Source organism: Monodelphis domestica, chromosome 4 (genome assembly GCF_027887165.1).
Source record: "Monodelphis domestica isolate mMonDom1 chromosome 4, mMonDom1.pri, whole genome shotgun sequence".
NCBI classification, from domain to species: Eukaryota; Metazoa; Chordata; class Mammalia; order Didelphimorphia; family Didelphidae; genus Monodelphis; species Monodelphis domestica.
This window is the reverse complement of record NC_077230.1, coordinates 382668283-382686769: the sequence shown is the minus strand read 5'-3', so window position 1 is coordinate 382686769 and position 18487 is coordinate 382668283. Positions and strand designations below refer to the sequence as shown.

Sequence of the window (18487 nt, the reverse complement as noted above, 5' to 3'; positions counted from 1 at the left end):
AGGAGTGGTCTTTTTCTCAGCCTCCTTATGAGAGTCCTTTCCTCCAATCCATGATATGTTCGCACTATAAAGGACATGGGAATAAATGAGGCCAACTTGGGTAATACCAGATTCATTTTTCCTATCTCTGGCTCACTCTTAAGACACACATACTCATCAAGCAGAATACCTTGAAGACCCAGGCAGACTATTTTCTTAATCAGTCTTTTCTTTTTATATCCTCATTTTGGAATATATTCCTCTGCTTTCTACCCAGTGAGCTGTCCCTTATGACAAAGAATAAAAAAGAAAGAGAAAACAAGCTAGCAATTGCAGCCATCACATTAGCCTCCCTACCAGGCAGAGAAGGGAGGGAGGGAGCCCCATTGCTCAACTCTTCCCTGAGGCTGTTTGACTGTTTGTTGTTGTCGTTCTTTTCATTTACATTGTTGTAGCTCTGACATATATTGTTTTCTTGGTTCTGTTTTCTTCATTGTGTATCACTTTCTATAAATCTTGCAATCATAGATTTAGACGTGGTAGGGAATAAGTGGCCATCAAGGTTCTCCTTTTATTTGAAGAAATAGGTCAGAAGAGAAGAAGAACATCAGTGACTCGCATGAGAAAATGACTCAACTCTTATTTGAATCCAATCCCCCGGATTCCAAATCTAGTGCTGCTTGCTGCTGTACTTTCCCATCTACATCTCTGAATTTTTCATGTGTCATTTCTTATAGAGCAAGTAATCTTGTTACATTTATTTCCTGCCAACTGTTTAGCCATTCCCCAAGTTATAGTGATCCACCTGTGAAGGATAATTTTAGCATTGTGACCTAAAATATATTAATTATTTGGTTGCCATGGATATCCCAAATATATAAAAAAAATACCCAAGTCAATTTATGATGATTTAATTAATATAGTGGAAAGAAATTAAGAAGAAGGAAGAAGGAAAGGGTGTAGGATTTCTCCCACCTGGTTTGTGCCAGGAGGAAGACCAGAGGCTCTAGGAAGATAAGGTTTGGAGAGTAAAGGAGGAAGGAATCAGCCTGAACTCCAAGAGGGCTCAGCCAAGATACCTGAACCTGAATCAGCTCAAGGGCAAACTCACCGCCAAAACCCAGACAAATAGCTTCCACCACACCAAGATGTCAGAACACTTAGCATGCTGCCAGCCAGAGCCACCTCTCTGGGGAAAGAGGGTGAAGAGAGAAAGTGATGTGCCCTATATAGATGTTTTACGTCGCTTTCCTGCGTCTCATCTGTACCAATGATAGCTTAGCTTGATTTAGGACAGCCCAGGGGTCTTTCAGCTGTTTCTGCACATGTCTGTTGAAGGCCATCTTTTTTGTTACTTAATCCTTGAGTATGGGTGCAGACATTCCTGACCTTGTTAAACTAAGTGGGGTGGAGCAATGTAGAGTTCCCAAGACCTGATTCTGTTAGACCAAGTATCTCCATTGTTACAAATCAGGAAATAGCTAAGTCTTCTAAAGTAAGGTCTGAGTAGGGTGGAGTAGTTTTAAAATTTACACATCTTGTTTCAGATTCTTTGCCACCACAAAAAGTGTTGCAGGAAATGTGGTACTTTGCTGTCTTTCATCTCTTAGGGGTATATTCACTAAGCCTTTATAATTTGTTCTATTTCTTGGTCCCCATCTTTGTGTCTCTTCCCCTCTCCTTCCTTCCTTCTCTCCATTCTTTTCTTTTCTTTCATTCTCTCCCCTCTATCCTCCTTCCCTGCCTTCTTTTCTTCCTCCCGCCCTCCATTCCTTCCTTCCTCTATATAGGTAAATTCTTCTTTTTAGAATGCTCATGTGATGTGCCTCCATTATATCATTTGTTGCACCTACCTATAAGGGTCAAATGAAAGAATGTTTGCAAAGTGTCAGATAAACTTAGAATCACTGTATAGACATCAGTTGTTGTTATTGATATTTGGGGAGTTTGCTAAACAGCAGATGTCTTTCAGCTCTAGATTTCTGATCTTATGACCTTTCCTGGACATGTAGCAACAAACCACTGGCAGGAGAGATGAGGGAAAGAAATCGTTGAGAATATTCACCCAAAAGGCTATTTTTTCTTACTGCCTTACATTTTATGCCAGGAGTTGTTTAATTTAATATACATGCATTGAGATCACAGTTGCCCTTTGGCATACATATACACTGTGCTTTCCCTAATTAATCCTACGTTTCTATATCCTGCATCTGAGATTATTGGCAGATAACTGAAGAAGCCAAGTATGAATATCATGTGATATCCTGCCATGATTTTGTATATCTGTAGTCCATCTGTAACTTACCACCTTTTTTTTAAGGTAGTATATGCTAGTTACATATTTTTTGCTGCATTTTGTATTTTATAATAATTACTGTAGTGTCATAGGCAATAAAATCTCATGTTTTGTTTTATTTTGTATAGCAAATGTATTGTGAAATTGGTCAGTTTTCTTGAGTTATGTAGAATTTTTATTTGCGAATTAGCAAAATCTCAGGCAATATCTGCCCAGTTGAAGTGATTCTCTAAAATTTCAAAAAAGAGTTTGATGTCTTTACTTTTAATCACTTTGATTTATCTCTGACCTTAAATGTTGACATCATTCCTATGAGTATTGAACTGTTTCTTAAATACCACTTGTTACATTCCTAGTCATTACTGGAACCTTTGTTAAGCCATCTATCCTGCAAAGGGCACAGACTCTTGTGAAAATAAAGACAACAGGTGGTGAAGCAACACGAGTCTGGATTGCTCTTTAAGCCAGCAGTACATGGCACCTGGTTTGTGTAGGACCTTTGGGAAATGAATTTTTCTGAGAACTGAAGCTTATCTTTTCAAATGCCAAAATGTGTTTCTTTGAACCATTTGGGATGGAAAGATTTCTCTAAGATGTTTAGTACTCCTCTTCTTTCTTAGACAAATGTCATTGAGCACAGTTTGGCCTTTCCTTGATGGCTCAGTGTTATGATCCTTGTGGACATTATTTACTACCATATGACCCAGGCAGACACAGATCAGCTCTGTCTCTGCATGTTTCTTTTCTGTCTCCTTTATTACTGTTAGGAAACTCTTGCCCACCAGCATCATTGTGCTCTCAAGGCCTTTATCTTCCTTCTACCCTGTTGATTCTTGGAAAGCTGCTGAGGTTTGTTGGTTAAGTAAAAGCAGAAAAGGGGTCAGGGTGTGGGCTTTTCTTGGAATAATGCATTTGACTTTATGACAGCTGTTCCAGGTACCTCCAAAGAACCACACACACCCCTCACCCATTTAGTTCTAGTTTAGATGGGCAGCAGTCAAATTTTCCCAATTAAGTAGAATGTTATTTTAGCAGAAAAATAATGACTCTTAATTGTACATACCCCAAAATAAAAATTATTTAAATACTAGTGTATAAACATCAGTGAACTTGGAAAGGATAACTTATCAAAGTTATATAAAATACATATAACTTATCAAAGTTTGATAAGAGAGAGAATGAGGGTGAATGAGGCAAAATTGTTATAAATTTTTACAAAGCAAGTTATTTGTTAAAAGTTTTTGTTCTGGGGGCAGCTGGGTAGCTCAGTGGATTGAAAGCTAGCCCTAGAGACGGGAGGTCCTAGGTTCAAATCTGGCCTCAGACACTTCCCAGCTGTGTGACCCTGGGCAAGTCACTTGACCCCCATTGCCTAGCCCTTACCACTCTTCTGCCTTGGAGCCGGAAGGTAAGGGTTTAAAAAAAAAAAAGTTTTTGTTCTTCCCAAAAGTCATTTGTTTTATTTCAGCAGTAATTTTCAGTTGCCTAATATGTATGTTCCTTAGCAGTATTTTATGGCATGTATATTAAATTAAGAAATTCCTGGCATAAATTCCTGATAAGAAATTAGATGACAAAATAAAACTTTGATCTACCTAAATATCCTTATATATGGATTGGCTATATTATATGCAGTTTACAGAGAGGCTCCTGAAGGATAACTTATCAAAGTTATATAAAATACATATAACTTATCAAAGTTTGATAAGAGAGAGAATGAGGGTGAATGAGGCAAATGAGGCCTTCCATGGGATGCCAACAGTTTTAGCTAGTTGCTTGTAGTTTCCTGTTTGTAGGAGAAAGAGCAAGCCAACCTGGCTCATGAGCTTCTTTGGAATGAGCCTGGATGGGATATGAATTCTGTATGGTGATTCCCACAGGATTACAGGAGAGAATCATATGACTGCCAGCACCTGCATGTCAACCCCTTGTTATAGCGCATCTCTGGCATAAAGACCAAAAATTATTTTAATGGGAGATGCTAAGGGAGAATGTAAATAACAAGACATGGGTCACTCAGGATCAGTTAATATGTCGTTCTACTTAATCATTATAGAAAAATCATTAATCCGGGGAAAGCAGGACTAACTTGTGATTTCATAGAGAACTCTCCACCAGTGCAGGGCAACAGCATCTCTGAGGCACTTAGTGTCCATATGCTTCAGAAGCAGAACTCAAGGATGACTCTGTACTCTCTGTACTGTACAGCTGGCATAGTGGATAGAGCGCTGGACCTGGAATCAGGAATCCCTGAGTTCAAATCCAGCCTTGAATACTTTCTAGCTGAGAGACCCTGAGCAAGTCACTCAACCTCTGTCTACCTCAGTTTCCTTAGCTGTAAAACGGGCACAGTAATAGCACCAGTCTCCTAAGATGGTTGTGAGGAACACACATTGTTGTGTAGTTTTGCAAACCTTAGAGTGCTTGCTATAGAAACACAAGTTGTTATTATAAAAACCAAAGTCTTGTGGTTGTTTGCACATCCTGAGAAGTTCTTGCCTGGCTCCTTTTCCAGTCCCTCCAACATGGAAACTTCCTGCCTCTCAGGCATTTGGATTCTTACTCAGAGCCCTTAAAATGCTTCTAAAATAAAACCTCAATTAAGTATCGGTTTGGTCTTTTATGAAGCCAGTCTTAGCATTTTCTAAACAAGAAAGATACATTTTGCTCTTTTAAGGGGATGATATGAATGATGAAGAGGAAAGAAATGGTACTCAAATGATGATTGTTAATTCATAACATAGTAGTACTTCCTTTCACTCCATTCCCTTTTCATACACCAATTTCCAAGCCATGAAATTGGCCTCATTCAGTTCCCTGTGTACATGTGATTCTCATGTCTCACAGGTGAGCCACACGAAGCTGACTGTCTTTTAGAGTGTTTGTAGGAATGGAAGTCTGATTTCATTTTGAGGGTCACACATTTTCTTTTCAAAATTATTTTTTTTTCCTGATTGTATTTGTGTGAGCAAAGAATAGATATTTGAACTCTTTTGTGGAGTCTGGGGAAAATGTCACAAATAGGAAAATACAAATTGAGGGGAAAGAGAATTCCTCAAGGTTGAATATTTGCTCAGAATATGTCTTTAAAGGTGCCAAGTACATACAATAAAGCTCCATTTTTATGTGTTACTTGAACAGAAATTAATTTCTGACAGAAAACAATGAAGGGCACTGGTAAAGAATTTGGACAGTTGGCTTCAGGCCTCCTGCTAGTATTCAACACAGTTCTGGGTATCACAGGGTGCTGGAGAGATTAAGGACCTGTTGAAAAAACTCAACAAATTAGCAGCCTAGGGAATCCCCTGGGTGTGGAGAAAAAGGGGGTCATCTGTGAGAGAGCTAGTGATATCATTGTAAAGAGTTTCATTATCTTGTTTTAGTATAAAAATGCTCACACTTTGTGTGTGTCTGTGTGTGTCATTACTTTGTATTTTCAATCAATTAAGATTCCTCCTATCAAATATCATCTTTCTTTTATTTTAGGAGCGATTTGAAGCACTTTTTACACTCTATGATGACCAAGTTACGTTTCAGTTATTTAAAAGCTTTAGAAGAGTCAGAATAAACTTCAGCAAACCTGAAGCTGCAGCAAGAGCCCGGATAGAGCTACATGAAACAGACTTTGATGGCAAGAAGCTGAAGCTCTATTTTGCACAGGTACTTCAGGATGCAGATTGCATCGTCTTGTAAACTTTTCCTTTTCTCTGGTTTGTAAAAGGTATCTTCTAGGGGGAGGGAACAAGCTTCAGTATAGCCCTAACCAGGAGGCACTGTGCTCAGTGCTTTGCCATTATTATTTCATTTGAGCCTCACAACAGCCCTGTAAAATAGGTACTCTTCTTATACCCATTTTATAGATGAGGAAATGGAGGCAAACAAAAGATTAAGTTACTTGGCCAGGGTCACACAGATAATGAGACTGAGACTGGATTTGAACCCAGGTCTTCCTGACTCTAGGGCAATGCTCTATTCACTGTACCAGTAGCTGCCTAAAGTCACCTAATGTGACATTATATAAGTCCCAGCTGTAAAATGAGGGGAGGGGCAGACTCAGTGCTTTTTGAAATCCCTCCCAGCTCCAGATCTGTGGCCTGATGAAGAACATTAGACTGGGAGAGGAGGCCTGGGATAGTTTTTCCCTCTGCTGCTATCTAGCTAAATGACCTCTAGGCCAGCCCTCTGGGCCTCATCTTCTTTACAAGCCAATCTGAGGTCTCTTCCATATCCACTAGTATATATCAAAGTGTCAAAAGACAGAAGCTCATACCTCATCTCTACCTTTACTAGTGACCTTGGACAAGTCACGTGCATTCCCCAGGCCTCGGTTGCCTCATCTGTAATGTGAGGGGCTTTGTGGAGATGCTCCCTCAGGCCTGTTTTGTACCTCAGTGGTATTGAATAATAGAAGGAAGAAAACAGTTTAGAATTTCAGTATTGCTCAGGATAACCCTCCTGAAGCTCATTCAGATTTGGCTGGATCTGTTATCCTCATCTTTCCCCTGTGTCCTTTTCCTCTTAGCTAGAGTCACTTAGGAGGAATTCATTGCAAGTGAACTCTTTAGAGGAGTCAGGATAAACTTCCCTTTTCCTTTTCTTTTTGATGAATTGAGTAGATTTAAATGTCTTTATTTTCACATGCTAAGTATTTTTTTCTGTGGGATTGGAATGTCATGTGTTATACCTAAATTCTCTTTAACTGATTCCTATCCTCCCCAGTGGAGAACTTAATGGAATAGATGGATGTTTATGCTTTTTTGTCCAAACTCCTCCAGGGTAAAAGTGAAAACTGCACTGCCGCAGCACCGCATGCTCATGTTCTTGCTTTCGTATGGTGGCAGAGAGCTTTCCATTTTCTTTATTTGAGCCATTTAAATCCTGATTGGGTGAAGTAAAGGGGAGAGGGTACTCTTGATAGAGAGTGAGCATGGGCATCCCAGTGTCCCAGCTCATTGTTTGTTCTCTCTCCTATTTCCACTCTTCTTATTCAGGTGCAGATGTCCAACGAACCAGGAGACAAAGCCTACCTGCTCCCCCCGCAGCCTGTCAAACAGTTCCTGATCTCCCCACCAGCCTCTCCTCCTGTGGGCTGGAAGCAGGGTGAAGATGCGATGCCCGTCATAAACTATGACTTACTCTGTGCCGTGTCCAAGCTGGGTCCTGGTAAGGACTGGGTTTGTCTGAGTTTGGGGGGATTGTCTGCAGCTGTGCTGGGCACCTGGGCTGCCTGTAGCATGAGGTAGCCACAGAGGCCATTTTGGTCATCTCCTCTCCTTTCTGTACTTCTTTCTCATCTCTCCCACCTACCTCCTCGGTCCTCCCTTCACAAGAACAGAAGAAATCCTATAGAGGATGACTCATGGTTGTTGGTGGTGGGGAGGGAGCCTAATCTTCCATAATTGTAGGCTCAAAAGATGGGAGGGTCTGTGCCTTGAAAAGCCCTGGCCTGTCTGGTGCAAGGGCCCCTCACCTGGGAATCCGTGGACTTGTTTTAAAACATTTTAAGGATTATATTTCAATAGAACCAGTCTCATTTGTTCTCCTGAGTATCTTATTTTATGCATTAAAAACCTTATTCAGAGAAGGAGTCCATGAGTTTCACCATGGACTGACTGCTCAAGGAGGGGCCCAGGAGTACCCATGCTTTAGGAAATGAGGGATCTAACTGTGCCCTAGATTTTGGTCATCAGTCTTAGCGGTAGACAAGGACTCCTAGTTCACCTCTGTCATTTGGCAAGATAAAGAAAAGAGATCTCAGAACGGGAAATGTTCTGTAAGCCCAGCCCCTGGCATTCCTAGTCCATGCTCCTTCCAGCGCGTAGAGCGACCTCTTTTCTTCCCAGCTGCTCACCAGTGAGTTAAGCTCACAGACCCTGTGAAAGGGGAGCCTCTGACACTGTGTGCGGGGAGACTAAAAGGCAGGAGCGGTGGGCAAATCAGACAGTAGGCCAGACTAAGCTGTTGTTAACATTTAGGAGTTCTCATTTCAGACCTCCAGTCTCAGCACTACTTAATCCTTGTCCCACCCCTTCCATACAGAATCAAGCTAGAGTTTCAGGGAGCTTCCTTCCTGGTGACTGGCCGGACCTACCAGCTCACAGCACTGGCCTTACTTATAAGTCTTTAGAGCCTTGAGCTGACCATCAAGCAGCCTTTCTCAGAGCTTCCCAAATTCTCAGGGCCACAGTATTTCATTAAGCCCACCTACATTTATCTGTCTCTACTTTCTCTCCCACCCCACAATGTAAAGGGAAAAGCATAGGACTAATTGTAAGGGGCAGTGAGACGGCTCAATGGATTAAAGCACCGGGCCTGGAGTCAAGAAGATCCAAGTTCAGATGTGGCCTCTGGCACTCACTATCTGTGTGACCCTAGACAGGTCACTTAACCTCTGTTTACCTTAATCCCCTGGAGAAGGGAACGGTGAACATGGATATATTAGTATGCTGTGGTCCAGCAGGTCGCAAAGAGTCAGACATGATCAAATAACCAAACTACAACAAGAACAAGGAGTTTAAGATGCCTGGGATCTGCCTCTGCTCGGCCTTAGTTAGCAGTGAAACCTTAGAAAATTCGCTTTTTTCTGAAAGTTTACTCTGTTTCCTGATAGAAAAATAATTCAAACTAGATGGTCTTTAAGAACCCTTCCATTTAAAATCTTCAAAAAATTTAACTTTTTATAATTCTCTTGTCAAATAATCATACCACCTGCATGTATTAAATTTTTATTTACATTATCCTCAGTTTCCTCCATCTACCCTCCCAGAGGAGCCACTCTATAACAACACCACAATTATGAGAAAGAAAAAAACAGAAGACTAAGAGGAGGGGGAAAACTCTGTAAAACCAACCAGTACCTATAAAAAGCTGGCATTTACAAGTATTCCACTCTTCCCTTCAGAGGAATGGGTGAAAGTGCCTTCTTACAGGGCCTCTTCTTTGGAGCCAAGCTTGTCCTTTGTAGTTTTTCACATTCGTTTGCCATTGTGTTTTTGGTGGTTCTCTCCTTTTACACCACCAGAGTCACTGTGTGATTGTGTTCTTGCCTCTGCTGACTCCCCTTTGCATCGGTTTGTGTCATGTATGACCTTCCATTCTTCTCTGTAGTCATCGTCTTTGTTGTTTATTACAACATCGTGTTGACATTTCCTTGCATTCATGTCCTTCGGTTTATTCAGTATCGGGCATCTGCTTTGTTTCCAGCTCTTCTCTACCCCCAGAAGTGCAAGCTATAAATATTTTGGTGTATTATATGTGATCAGTGCAGAGAGGTCCAGCTTAACAAGCTATATCCCAACTGTGTTTCTTTATACTCACATTTGATCAATTTTGAACAAAAAAAAATCCTTTAAACAATCAGACTGTTCACATATAAAAGAGACATTGCCCTACATCCTCTACAAGATGATCGAAACCTTTCTGCATATGCCACAGTTCATTTCTGCCTCTCTTGTAATCAAACCAGCCCCACACAGCTTATCTGAAAACTTGCACAGATTGTAGTTTTTTATTAAACAAAATTTCTTTTCTACTTCTTCTAGCACCAAACAATAAACAGTTTGCCTTTGAAAAAAGCATTCTTTACCAGTTAATACAAAAGGTTTTGTTTTTTTCCTGCCTCTTTGACTGCCTTATTGACTAGACTGCCCTATTTGAGAAGGCATTATTTAATTTAATTTATTTTTTTGAGAGGCAAATACTTTTTTTTTATTTTTATTTTTAAGCCCTCACCTTCCATCTTAGAATCAATACAGTGTATTTTCTGAGGCAGAAGAGTTGTAGAGGCTAGGTAATGAGGATTAAGTGACTTGCCCAGGGTCACACAGCTAGGAAGTGTCTGAGGTCAAATTTGAACCCAGGATCTCCCATCTCTGGGCCTGGCTCTCAATCTGCTTAGCCATCTAGCTGCCCTGGTATTACTTTTAAATGTAGAATTATAGCATTGGGCAAGATGATCTCTAATATTCTAAAATTCACCATCTTATAAGATTCCTAAGCACTTTTGTATAAGTAAATTTTGATCATAAGGGGAAAGGGAAGTTCAGGCAGCTCAAAGTAAATGGGTTACTTTGATTCCTTTATTTTCATTGTTGCTCCTCTGTTAAGCATATTTTGTGAAACAGTGGAATTTTTTTGTCTTCAAAGACCCTTTGCCTCATCCTTGACTTTGATTCCTCCCATAGGAGAGAAATACGAACTTCATGCAGGGACTGAGTCTACCCCAAGTGTGGTTGTGCATGTCTGTGAAAGTGAAACTGAAGAGGAAGAAGAAGTGAAAAATCCCAAACAGAAAATCGCTCCAACTAGGCGTCCTGAAGCACCTTCAATGATACGAAATGAACCCCACACTTTGGGTTGTACGCTGTGAGGCCAACAGCACCAGGAGAGGCCTCACATGGTTTTGGGGACGGAGAGTAAATGTCTGCACCTGCTGCTGATGGTATAGGTCAGTAAGAGTGGAAGGGTGACAGATGCTGTGTTTTCAGCAATCCTGTGCTGTTCCTTCTGAAAGTCATGCTTATTAAATATAGTACAGGGTAACAGCAGATTTTACTAATGATTGTCTTTCATGTTAAAAATTTTAGATGATATTCTAAACAGCACTTTAATTTAACAAATAGTACCACCCCCAACGTAGCATCTCTGACATTTTAATAGTGGAACATTAGAAAGTTGGTTTTATTTTTTCCAGCAATTTTAACTTCCCTAATATCATGTAGCATGGGGTACCAAAAACTGGATCTATATTCACCCAGTACAGTACCATTTTATGGATTTAAAAATATAGTCTCTAGTTTAACAGGTCAGCGTGGGTATTTTTGTACTGGTATACTAGCGTCTAACTAATATATTGATCAAATGTTAATGCTATTCAGTATATACTAACATTTTTGCACGGCTAGAAATCTGATGTCTAGGAGAATTAATAGACAATGAATCGGCCCATGTCAAAGTATTTTTTCTTCAAGTTTTTGGAAAGAAATGCCAAATTCACCTTGACTGATGAAAACTTTGGCGTCTCTCCATGTGCATGTTGTAGTCCTCTACCCTTAACAGAAAGTCTGAAGGGAAGAGATCCACAGAACCCCTTCCTGATGTATATGCGCTCTTAAAGGCCAGCTTCCTGGTGGCCCCTTTCAAAGCGGGACACCTTGCCAGTAGGCATGATTGACCATGGTGTCAAATGGCTAATCATAAATTGCCATTTGCTACTGTGTTCCTGTCTAGAGTAAAAACATGTTTTCAGCCACTCGATGTTAGTCTATTAGCCTCTTTGTATTAACCACTGGTCCTTGAGATTGTTGGTTTTGTTAATGTGTGTTGGTTGTGTCTGCCCCATCGTCCAGATAAAAAAAGGTGAGCGATTTTCTGAAGGTGGTTTGGCATTTGAAAATGAGTCTGTATGTTCTCTTGGAAATTAAGTCCTCGTGCTCTCGGTTTTCTGTTTCTAAGAGTTATGAGGAGAAAAGAAATCAACTGACTCATCATATTTGCTTCAGGGATGAAGTTATGGCCCTGATTTTTAGCTGCTTGTTTTCACTTAAGTGTGGTATTGCTTCTCAGTTGTGCACATGATCCTTCTCAGAGGGAAAGCACCTTGGAAAGTACACATCAGTGATTTCCAGATATTTCTCATACCTTTTGCTGAGCATTACCTATTCTAATGACAGTAGGCTTTTTCTGTGGGCTTTTGTTTTATTGCAATATTTTGTTTTTTCATCTTCCATATGTCCCTGGTCCTTCCACGTTCTGAAATCTGTGTTAGACTTATCCCTAGATGCATGCATGCACACACATGTACATATTCTGGAATCTGTCACTGCTAGACTTTGATATAAATTGGGTAGACATTTTTAATTAATCAGCAACTTTTTGAATTTGGATCAGCATTTGGCAATTTATTTGACAACCACTGAATGAATTCACTTCATAGATCTGAATTCAGGACTGTGCTGGTACCATATCATTCTTACCCCTCAAGCACCAGTTTAGAGTTAGAGAATGAGGCCACTAAGAAATAACATGCATTTTGAAAATGCTTGAGATCATATCCAGATTCCCCATAAGTAGCTACGGGTTATCATCACTTTCCCAGTGACCACAGTCTATCCTATTTGTTGCTTTTGTTTTCTTCCAGCTTTGCCCTCACCTGCCAGTCTAATGGGCCCTATCAGTGAGATATAAAGCACTTTGAAGTAGCCATGCAATACCAGCTGACTGCTTTCCCCCCTTGTTTGAGAATAGTGGATGAGTTAAAAAAATCTTTTTAACAAGTGAATGCTTTTTAAACAGACTACCAGGACAGCTCTAGAGCATCAGCTTGGTCTAGAATTAGAAAGAGCAATGAGCCAAGAATCAGAAGTTCTGATCCTGACCCTGCCACAAAGATCCCTTGTGTCACTGAAACACATCCTTTCCCTTCTTGAGGCCTCTGTTTCAGTTACAGAGTGTCCTCCTCTGTAAAATGAGGGTGCCAGACCAGAGCTCTCGAAGGTCCCTCCCAGTGCCAGCATTCTCTGTTTCCTGTGAGGGTGGCACATGGAGAATTCTAGTGCAGTTTCACCAGGTGAGTGTCTAAGTAACAATTAGCCACACCTTTCAGTTTTTCCGTATCAGAATGAATCACTTTGGAACCTAATGAGTTGTGTAGCTTCTGCCTTGAGGACAACTATGCATCCTGGTCACTTAACTGTCTTGTAAAATGAAGAACTCTCCTATGTACCACTTTGTTCTTTTACCAAGTACAATGCTTTTGCTGTTGAAATTGTTTTATTATAAACCAAGTTGACCTTTGTACTCGTCTGAATAACTAATGGCCATGTTTTCTTTGTAGTTCATTATTGCTACTTGAACAAACAACTCATTTAGAAACTTCTGGGAAAGGGACAGGTGCCTTGTGTTATGGGGGAGGAAAGGAGGAGTGAGGGAAGGTGATTGATGTGAATATAAACACTAGAGTGCTCCAGAAGGAAGCTGCCCTTTCTGCCCCTTTTTTTCATTCCATGGTGCACCAAAGACTATCTTGTGGCACAGATGGTCTAGGAAGGCAGGAGCCACTGGGAACTTCTGAGAGAAGAGTAATGTTAGGATAGATTTTTTACCATCTTTTGGGGTATGTCTCCCCTCTTTCAGTAAATGACCTTGGCAGTCTGAACTGTGGTTGTTGAAAGAGTGTTTTCATTGAAACAATATCAGGGTGTTACAGGACACAAAGGCTGTGTGTCTCTCTGTCCTCCAGGGACTTGCCTTTACTACCCTGAAGGCTGAGTCATGCTAGTTATGCCCTGGAAGCAGAATGCCCAGAGCCTCCAAACAGCTACTTAGCACCACGTATGGATTTTCAGAGAGCAAGGCATGAAGTTACCTAATTTTCTTCCAAAGAGTACTTGAATTCCCTCCTGCATAAAACTCCCCAAGGAAAAAAATAAAACCTGATGCTCTTGAGACCATTTAATGATGATCAAAGCAATGGGTACACTCACTTGTCCCGGAATTCAAGAGCTCCTTCTGCAACCTCAGAGAAAAGACTGTCTGTAGGTGCAGTCTCACTTATCCATTGGCTATTGTATTTTTAACTCATAAAACTAGGTTTGATGCTTTGTAGGTTTTATAATGTTTTAATTCAACCCAGTGGAGCTTAACTGGAATCTGCTTAAATATCATCATCTCAGTAATCCGCCACACCAGCCATATGTATTGGTCTTTCCAGAATATAATTGTAGTGAGATTTTTAAGGTAAATATTATGCTTAAAATCTAGGTCTAGTGTTACAGAATGAAACCATCTGGAAGTCTCTCCAGGGTACATCTTGCAATAGACTGGGATTTTCACATAATGCTTCAGAGGGAAAGGAGGATGCTGTGGGGAGGCAAGCCTCATGTTAAAGGGGAACCATGAGGTATAATCATGCAAGAGCCACTTTGGGATTGAATATGTCTTTGAACTCTGCTTGTATAAAACAGTCTGCCCAGTGTCCCCTTGGCCTCTTATATGCCTTTTATAGATCATGACTTCAGTCAAAAAGTGAGTCACCAGCATACAAAAGTGGTGGGAAATCTAACATCCCCTGTGATCGATCTCCTGGTGCTCTTTTCACTTTAGCTTTTCTCTTTTCTCTATAGCAGTGCACCTTATGTTGTATGACATGAATTAAACTTCAATGAACTGGGGTTTTTTTCCTGCTTTGTGTATCCCCACCCTCTGGGAATACATTTTGCACTTAATTTATATTGGCCAGGTCAAGGAAAGAGAGTGGGGACTTGGGCAGCTGTTTGCTTCTTGTCTAGAGAAATCTGACTGCTTAATAATAAACATTCATCAAATATTCACTGAATGAATGAAAATAAGACTTTCAGCCTTTGGCCCATTGTTTGGATATAGTGACTCAATAGCCTAATTTCCTTTGTGCCATAATGTTGGCCATGTGAGTCAGGCACTTTCTGTCAGGAGAACCATTGTTTTGCTTATTAAAAACACGTTTTAGATGCTCAGGAGACCTTTGTTATGTCTGGTAAATGTTAAAACCACCTGACAGACAGTAATCACTAGACTCATTGGCCAAAAAGGTAATAGCACCAACGATGTTTGGAGAAGAAACTGTCCCCCAAGCTTGTGAAATCCTCTTGTGCCCAGTGAAAACCGTCGTTCCCGACTCCCTGCTCCCTGGGCCTGCTTCTTTCTTTCTTGAATCAAATGAGATAATATCTGTAAAGAGCTAGTACACAGTAGGAGCTATGTAAATGCTTAATCCCCCCGCCTCTTCAACCCAGAATCCTGTGACTGGAGTTTTGGTACTCCTCAGGGAATCTCCTGAATGTACATCCTCGTGACGATGACCGGCCTGCCTGTTTGCATGGTGCGGGGTCTTCCCTCTTGTTTTACCCACTGTAAGTCTCTGATGTCATGCTTTGGGAAGTAGATGGGGTAGATAAAGGCAGTCACCTTCTCATTAACGTGCCATACAATTTCTCTATCGCTCTTCCTGCAGTTTTTCCAAACGAGAAAGAGTGTTTACAGGATGTACCCATGTCCATTTCCACTGCTCGTCCTGCCCTAAGAGGGTTCCCCTTAAGACGAGAGGGCTCTGTAGCCAGGGCCCCACTTCCCATTTATGCCCTGCCACAGGCTCTAGGTTGGGGGGCCTCCCTCTGGGATCCTGGGAGGTATGTTGTGTATCATCGAGCTTCAAAACACAGCGAGTGCAGTAACGTCTGCCTGTGTCATCCTCATTTTGGTGTACTCAAGAAGATGGTCTTCATTGTGGTCTTGTGTATGATCAGCCGACATAGAGCATATTGTGCTGTAAGGACTAATGTTCATGTACTTTGTGCTGTCATGTAGCAAAAGCAGAATGTCCTTATTTAGGAAGCTTACTGATTCCTGCTAAGAAATTTTTTGTTTTTCAAAACTGTAAGAAATAAAGTTAATTTTTTAAAATAACAATGAATTGTCTTTTGTGTGGTGATTTCAGCATGTAGTTGGTGACAGGGAGGTGAGATTGAACCAGGCAGAATGGACCCCATGTAGTCCTTTGTTAAGATTCAGGATGGACCTTCCCTCCTGGTTTCCACCAGAGTTCAAAGTGGATAACTCCCTGCTGTCTTTAAAATGATTCCTGCTAAGGCAACTATGGCACAGTGGCCTAGAGTTAGCAGGACCTGGGTTCAAAAGTGACCTCAGACACTTCCTAGCTGGGTAAGCCTGGACAAGTCACTTGATTCCAATGGCCAGCCCTTACTGCTCTTCTGCCCTGGGACTGATACTTGTATCAATTCTAAGACAGAAGCTGAGGGTTTAACAGAATAAAACAATTCTTGTTCTTGTAGTAGAATAAAATAATAAAGGCGAGGTGGGGGTGGGAAGGAAGCTTTATCCAAAAGTGCGGTGAACGATATATCCCACAAAGTCTTGAATTGCCTTCCCCCAGACATGTTTCATTGGATAACCACTTAGAGATAGGAAGCACTCTAATCGTGACTGATGATGGGGGTAATCATGTCAATTGCTATTGTCTAGAAGAGGAAATAGCCCAAGATACAAATTCTGGCAGGAATACGAGATCCTAGATGTGGAACTGGAAGGAACCATGATAACCATCTGGGTCACCTTCTTCGTTTTGCAGAGAAGGAATCTGAGGCTCTCAGAGGTGGACTGTTTTCCCAAGGTAATGTGGAAAGTAAAGCAGCAAAGCGAACAATGAAACCTAAGACTTTTCATTCCAAATCTAAGCCCATTTCCATTCAGTGAAATCATTTAAACCAACCCCCATATCTTATAAATTGGACAGCTGAGTTTGAGGAGCAACTAGATGAAGATAGAGAGCCAGACCTGGAGATAGAAGTGTACATTTAAATCTGGCCTCAGACACTTCCTAACTGTGTGAAGGATAATTTTAGCATTGTGACCTAAACTATAATTACTGGTTGCCATGGGATATCCCAAATAAAATACCCAAGTCAGCTGGAAATTTATGGTGATTTTAATTGATATAGAGGAAAGAGTGTAAGAAAGAGAGATAGGAATGAGTTCATTTAAACTGCTCCGGCTCAGGCTGAGCCAGGCAGGAGTTCAAGGCCTTGGCCAAGGGACCTCCCCTTAGAGCCAAGGGAAAAGGAGTCAGTCTTATCACTCGCCACGTGACTGTCTCAAGGAAGCTGTCTGAGGGAGCTCCTCCAGTCTCAAGTTCCAGGATTGAACTAGCGCCCGAGCCTGCTCACAGGAAGTCACCAGCCAGAGCCACCTCTCCAGGGAAAGAGAGCTAAGAGAGGAAGTGATGCAAAATATATGGACAGTTTTACATCACTTTCCTGCATCTCATTTGTACCAATGGTAGCTTAACTTGACTTAGGACAGCCGAAAGATCTGTCAGCTGTTTCTGCACATGTCTATTAAAGGCCATCCTCCTAGATTCTTAATCCTTAAGTACAGGTGTAGACATTCCTGATTTTGTTAAAGAGTGTCTTCATTATTACAATCAGGAGATAGCTAAATCCAATCTTCACACCTGGGCAGGTCATTTAACTCCTGTTGCCTATTCCTTACCTCTCTTCTGCAGTAACAATTCTAAGACAGAAGGTAAGGGTTTCTTTTTAAAAACAAAACAAAAAAAAATTCCAAAGAAATAGTCACTTGTTCAAAATTGTCTAATTAATTAGTGGCAGAGAAATAGAACGGAGGTTTCTTGACTGTTAACCTAGGACTGTTCACTATATTTCGTGTTAAAATGGGATTAATTTTCAAGGAACACTTTAAATCTCTTAAAAATTTCTCTTTATGGAAAAGAAAGGACCAACTAAAAGACCAAGTCAAGCTAAAGTCATAAGAAGTAGCATAAGAAATATAAATGATAATGATATGTAATGCCTTTACATTTGCAAAACCCTTTATATATATTTATCTTAAGCCTTACAGTAGCCTCATGGGATTTCTACTATAGTTATCATGCTATCATTCCTATTTTGTAGATGAAGAAGTTAGGCAAATTATTTGCAGTCACAAAGATGATACAATAACACCACTAAATATTTCTGGTGAGAACAAAAACATTTAAATTGGCATCGGTGTTAAGTTCACAATCAACTAATAAAAAGCATTTATTTAGCATCTCCCATGTGCCAGGTAGTAGTAAGTGCTATATATACAAAGAAAGAGTCCCTCCCTGTTTCTTTCCTTTCTTTTTCTTCCTTCCCTCCTTCCTTCCTCTCTCATTCTTTCTTTTTCGCTTTCATCCTTCCTTTCTCCCTTCCTTTCTTTCTTCTATTCTTCCTTCCTTCCCTTCCTTCCTTGCTTTTCCCCCCCTTACCTTCTGTCTTAGTATCAATACTATTTACTGGTTCCAAGAAGAGCAGTAAGGGCTGGACAATGGGAGTTAAATGACTTACCCAGGGTCACACAGGAAGTGTCTGAAATCACATTTGAACCCAGGACCTCCCATTTCTAGACCTGGTTTTTCACTCTATGAAGTTGCCTAGCCACCCCCAGAAATGTAAAGATATCTTTAAAAGATCAGGAACTCATAAATGCATATAAAGTACTATAAACACCCCATAGAAGAAAAAGAAAAAATTTAGACCTCTCTGGTCGGAAAGGAGGGTCAAAACATTTTAAACAGATTTCTTAAGTGGTGGAGGTGCCACACTTCTTACTCATGTGATATGGAAGGGATACTTGTAATTGGGAAACATTTAACAAAATTTTAGAAGATAGTTTAAA

General features: G+C 40.7%; 1 protein-coding gene across 4 annotated transcripts in view; it reads left to right on the top strand.

Annotated features, from left to right (window-relative positions):
* RCAN3 (RCAN family member 3) overlaps nucleotides 1-15718 on the top strand; it is a 38350-nt gene extending 22632 nt beyond the window's left edge. For all 4 annotated transcript variants that reach the window (XM_007491310.3, XM_056795564.1, XM_007491309.3 and 1 more), the window contains exons 3-5: nucleotides 5762-5935; nucleotides 7267-7438; nucleotides 10459-15718. In XM_007491310.3, the coding sequence (XP_007491372.1) occupies nucleotides 5762-5935; nucleotides 7267-7438; nucleotides 10459-10643 (531 nt within the window). In that variant the 3' untranslated portion in view covers nucleotides 10644-15718. The remainder of the gene's footprint in view (nucleotides 1-5761; nucleotides 5936-7266; nucleotides 7439-10458) is intronic.
* The last annotated feature ends 2769 nt before the right edge of the window (nucleotides 15719-18487 follow it).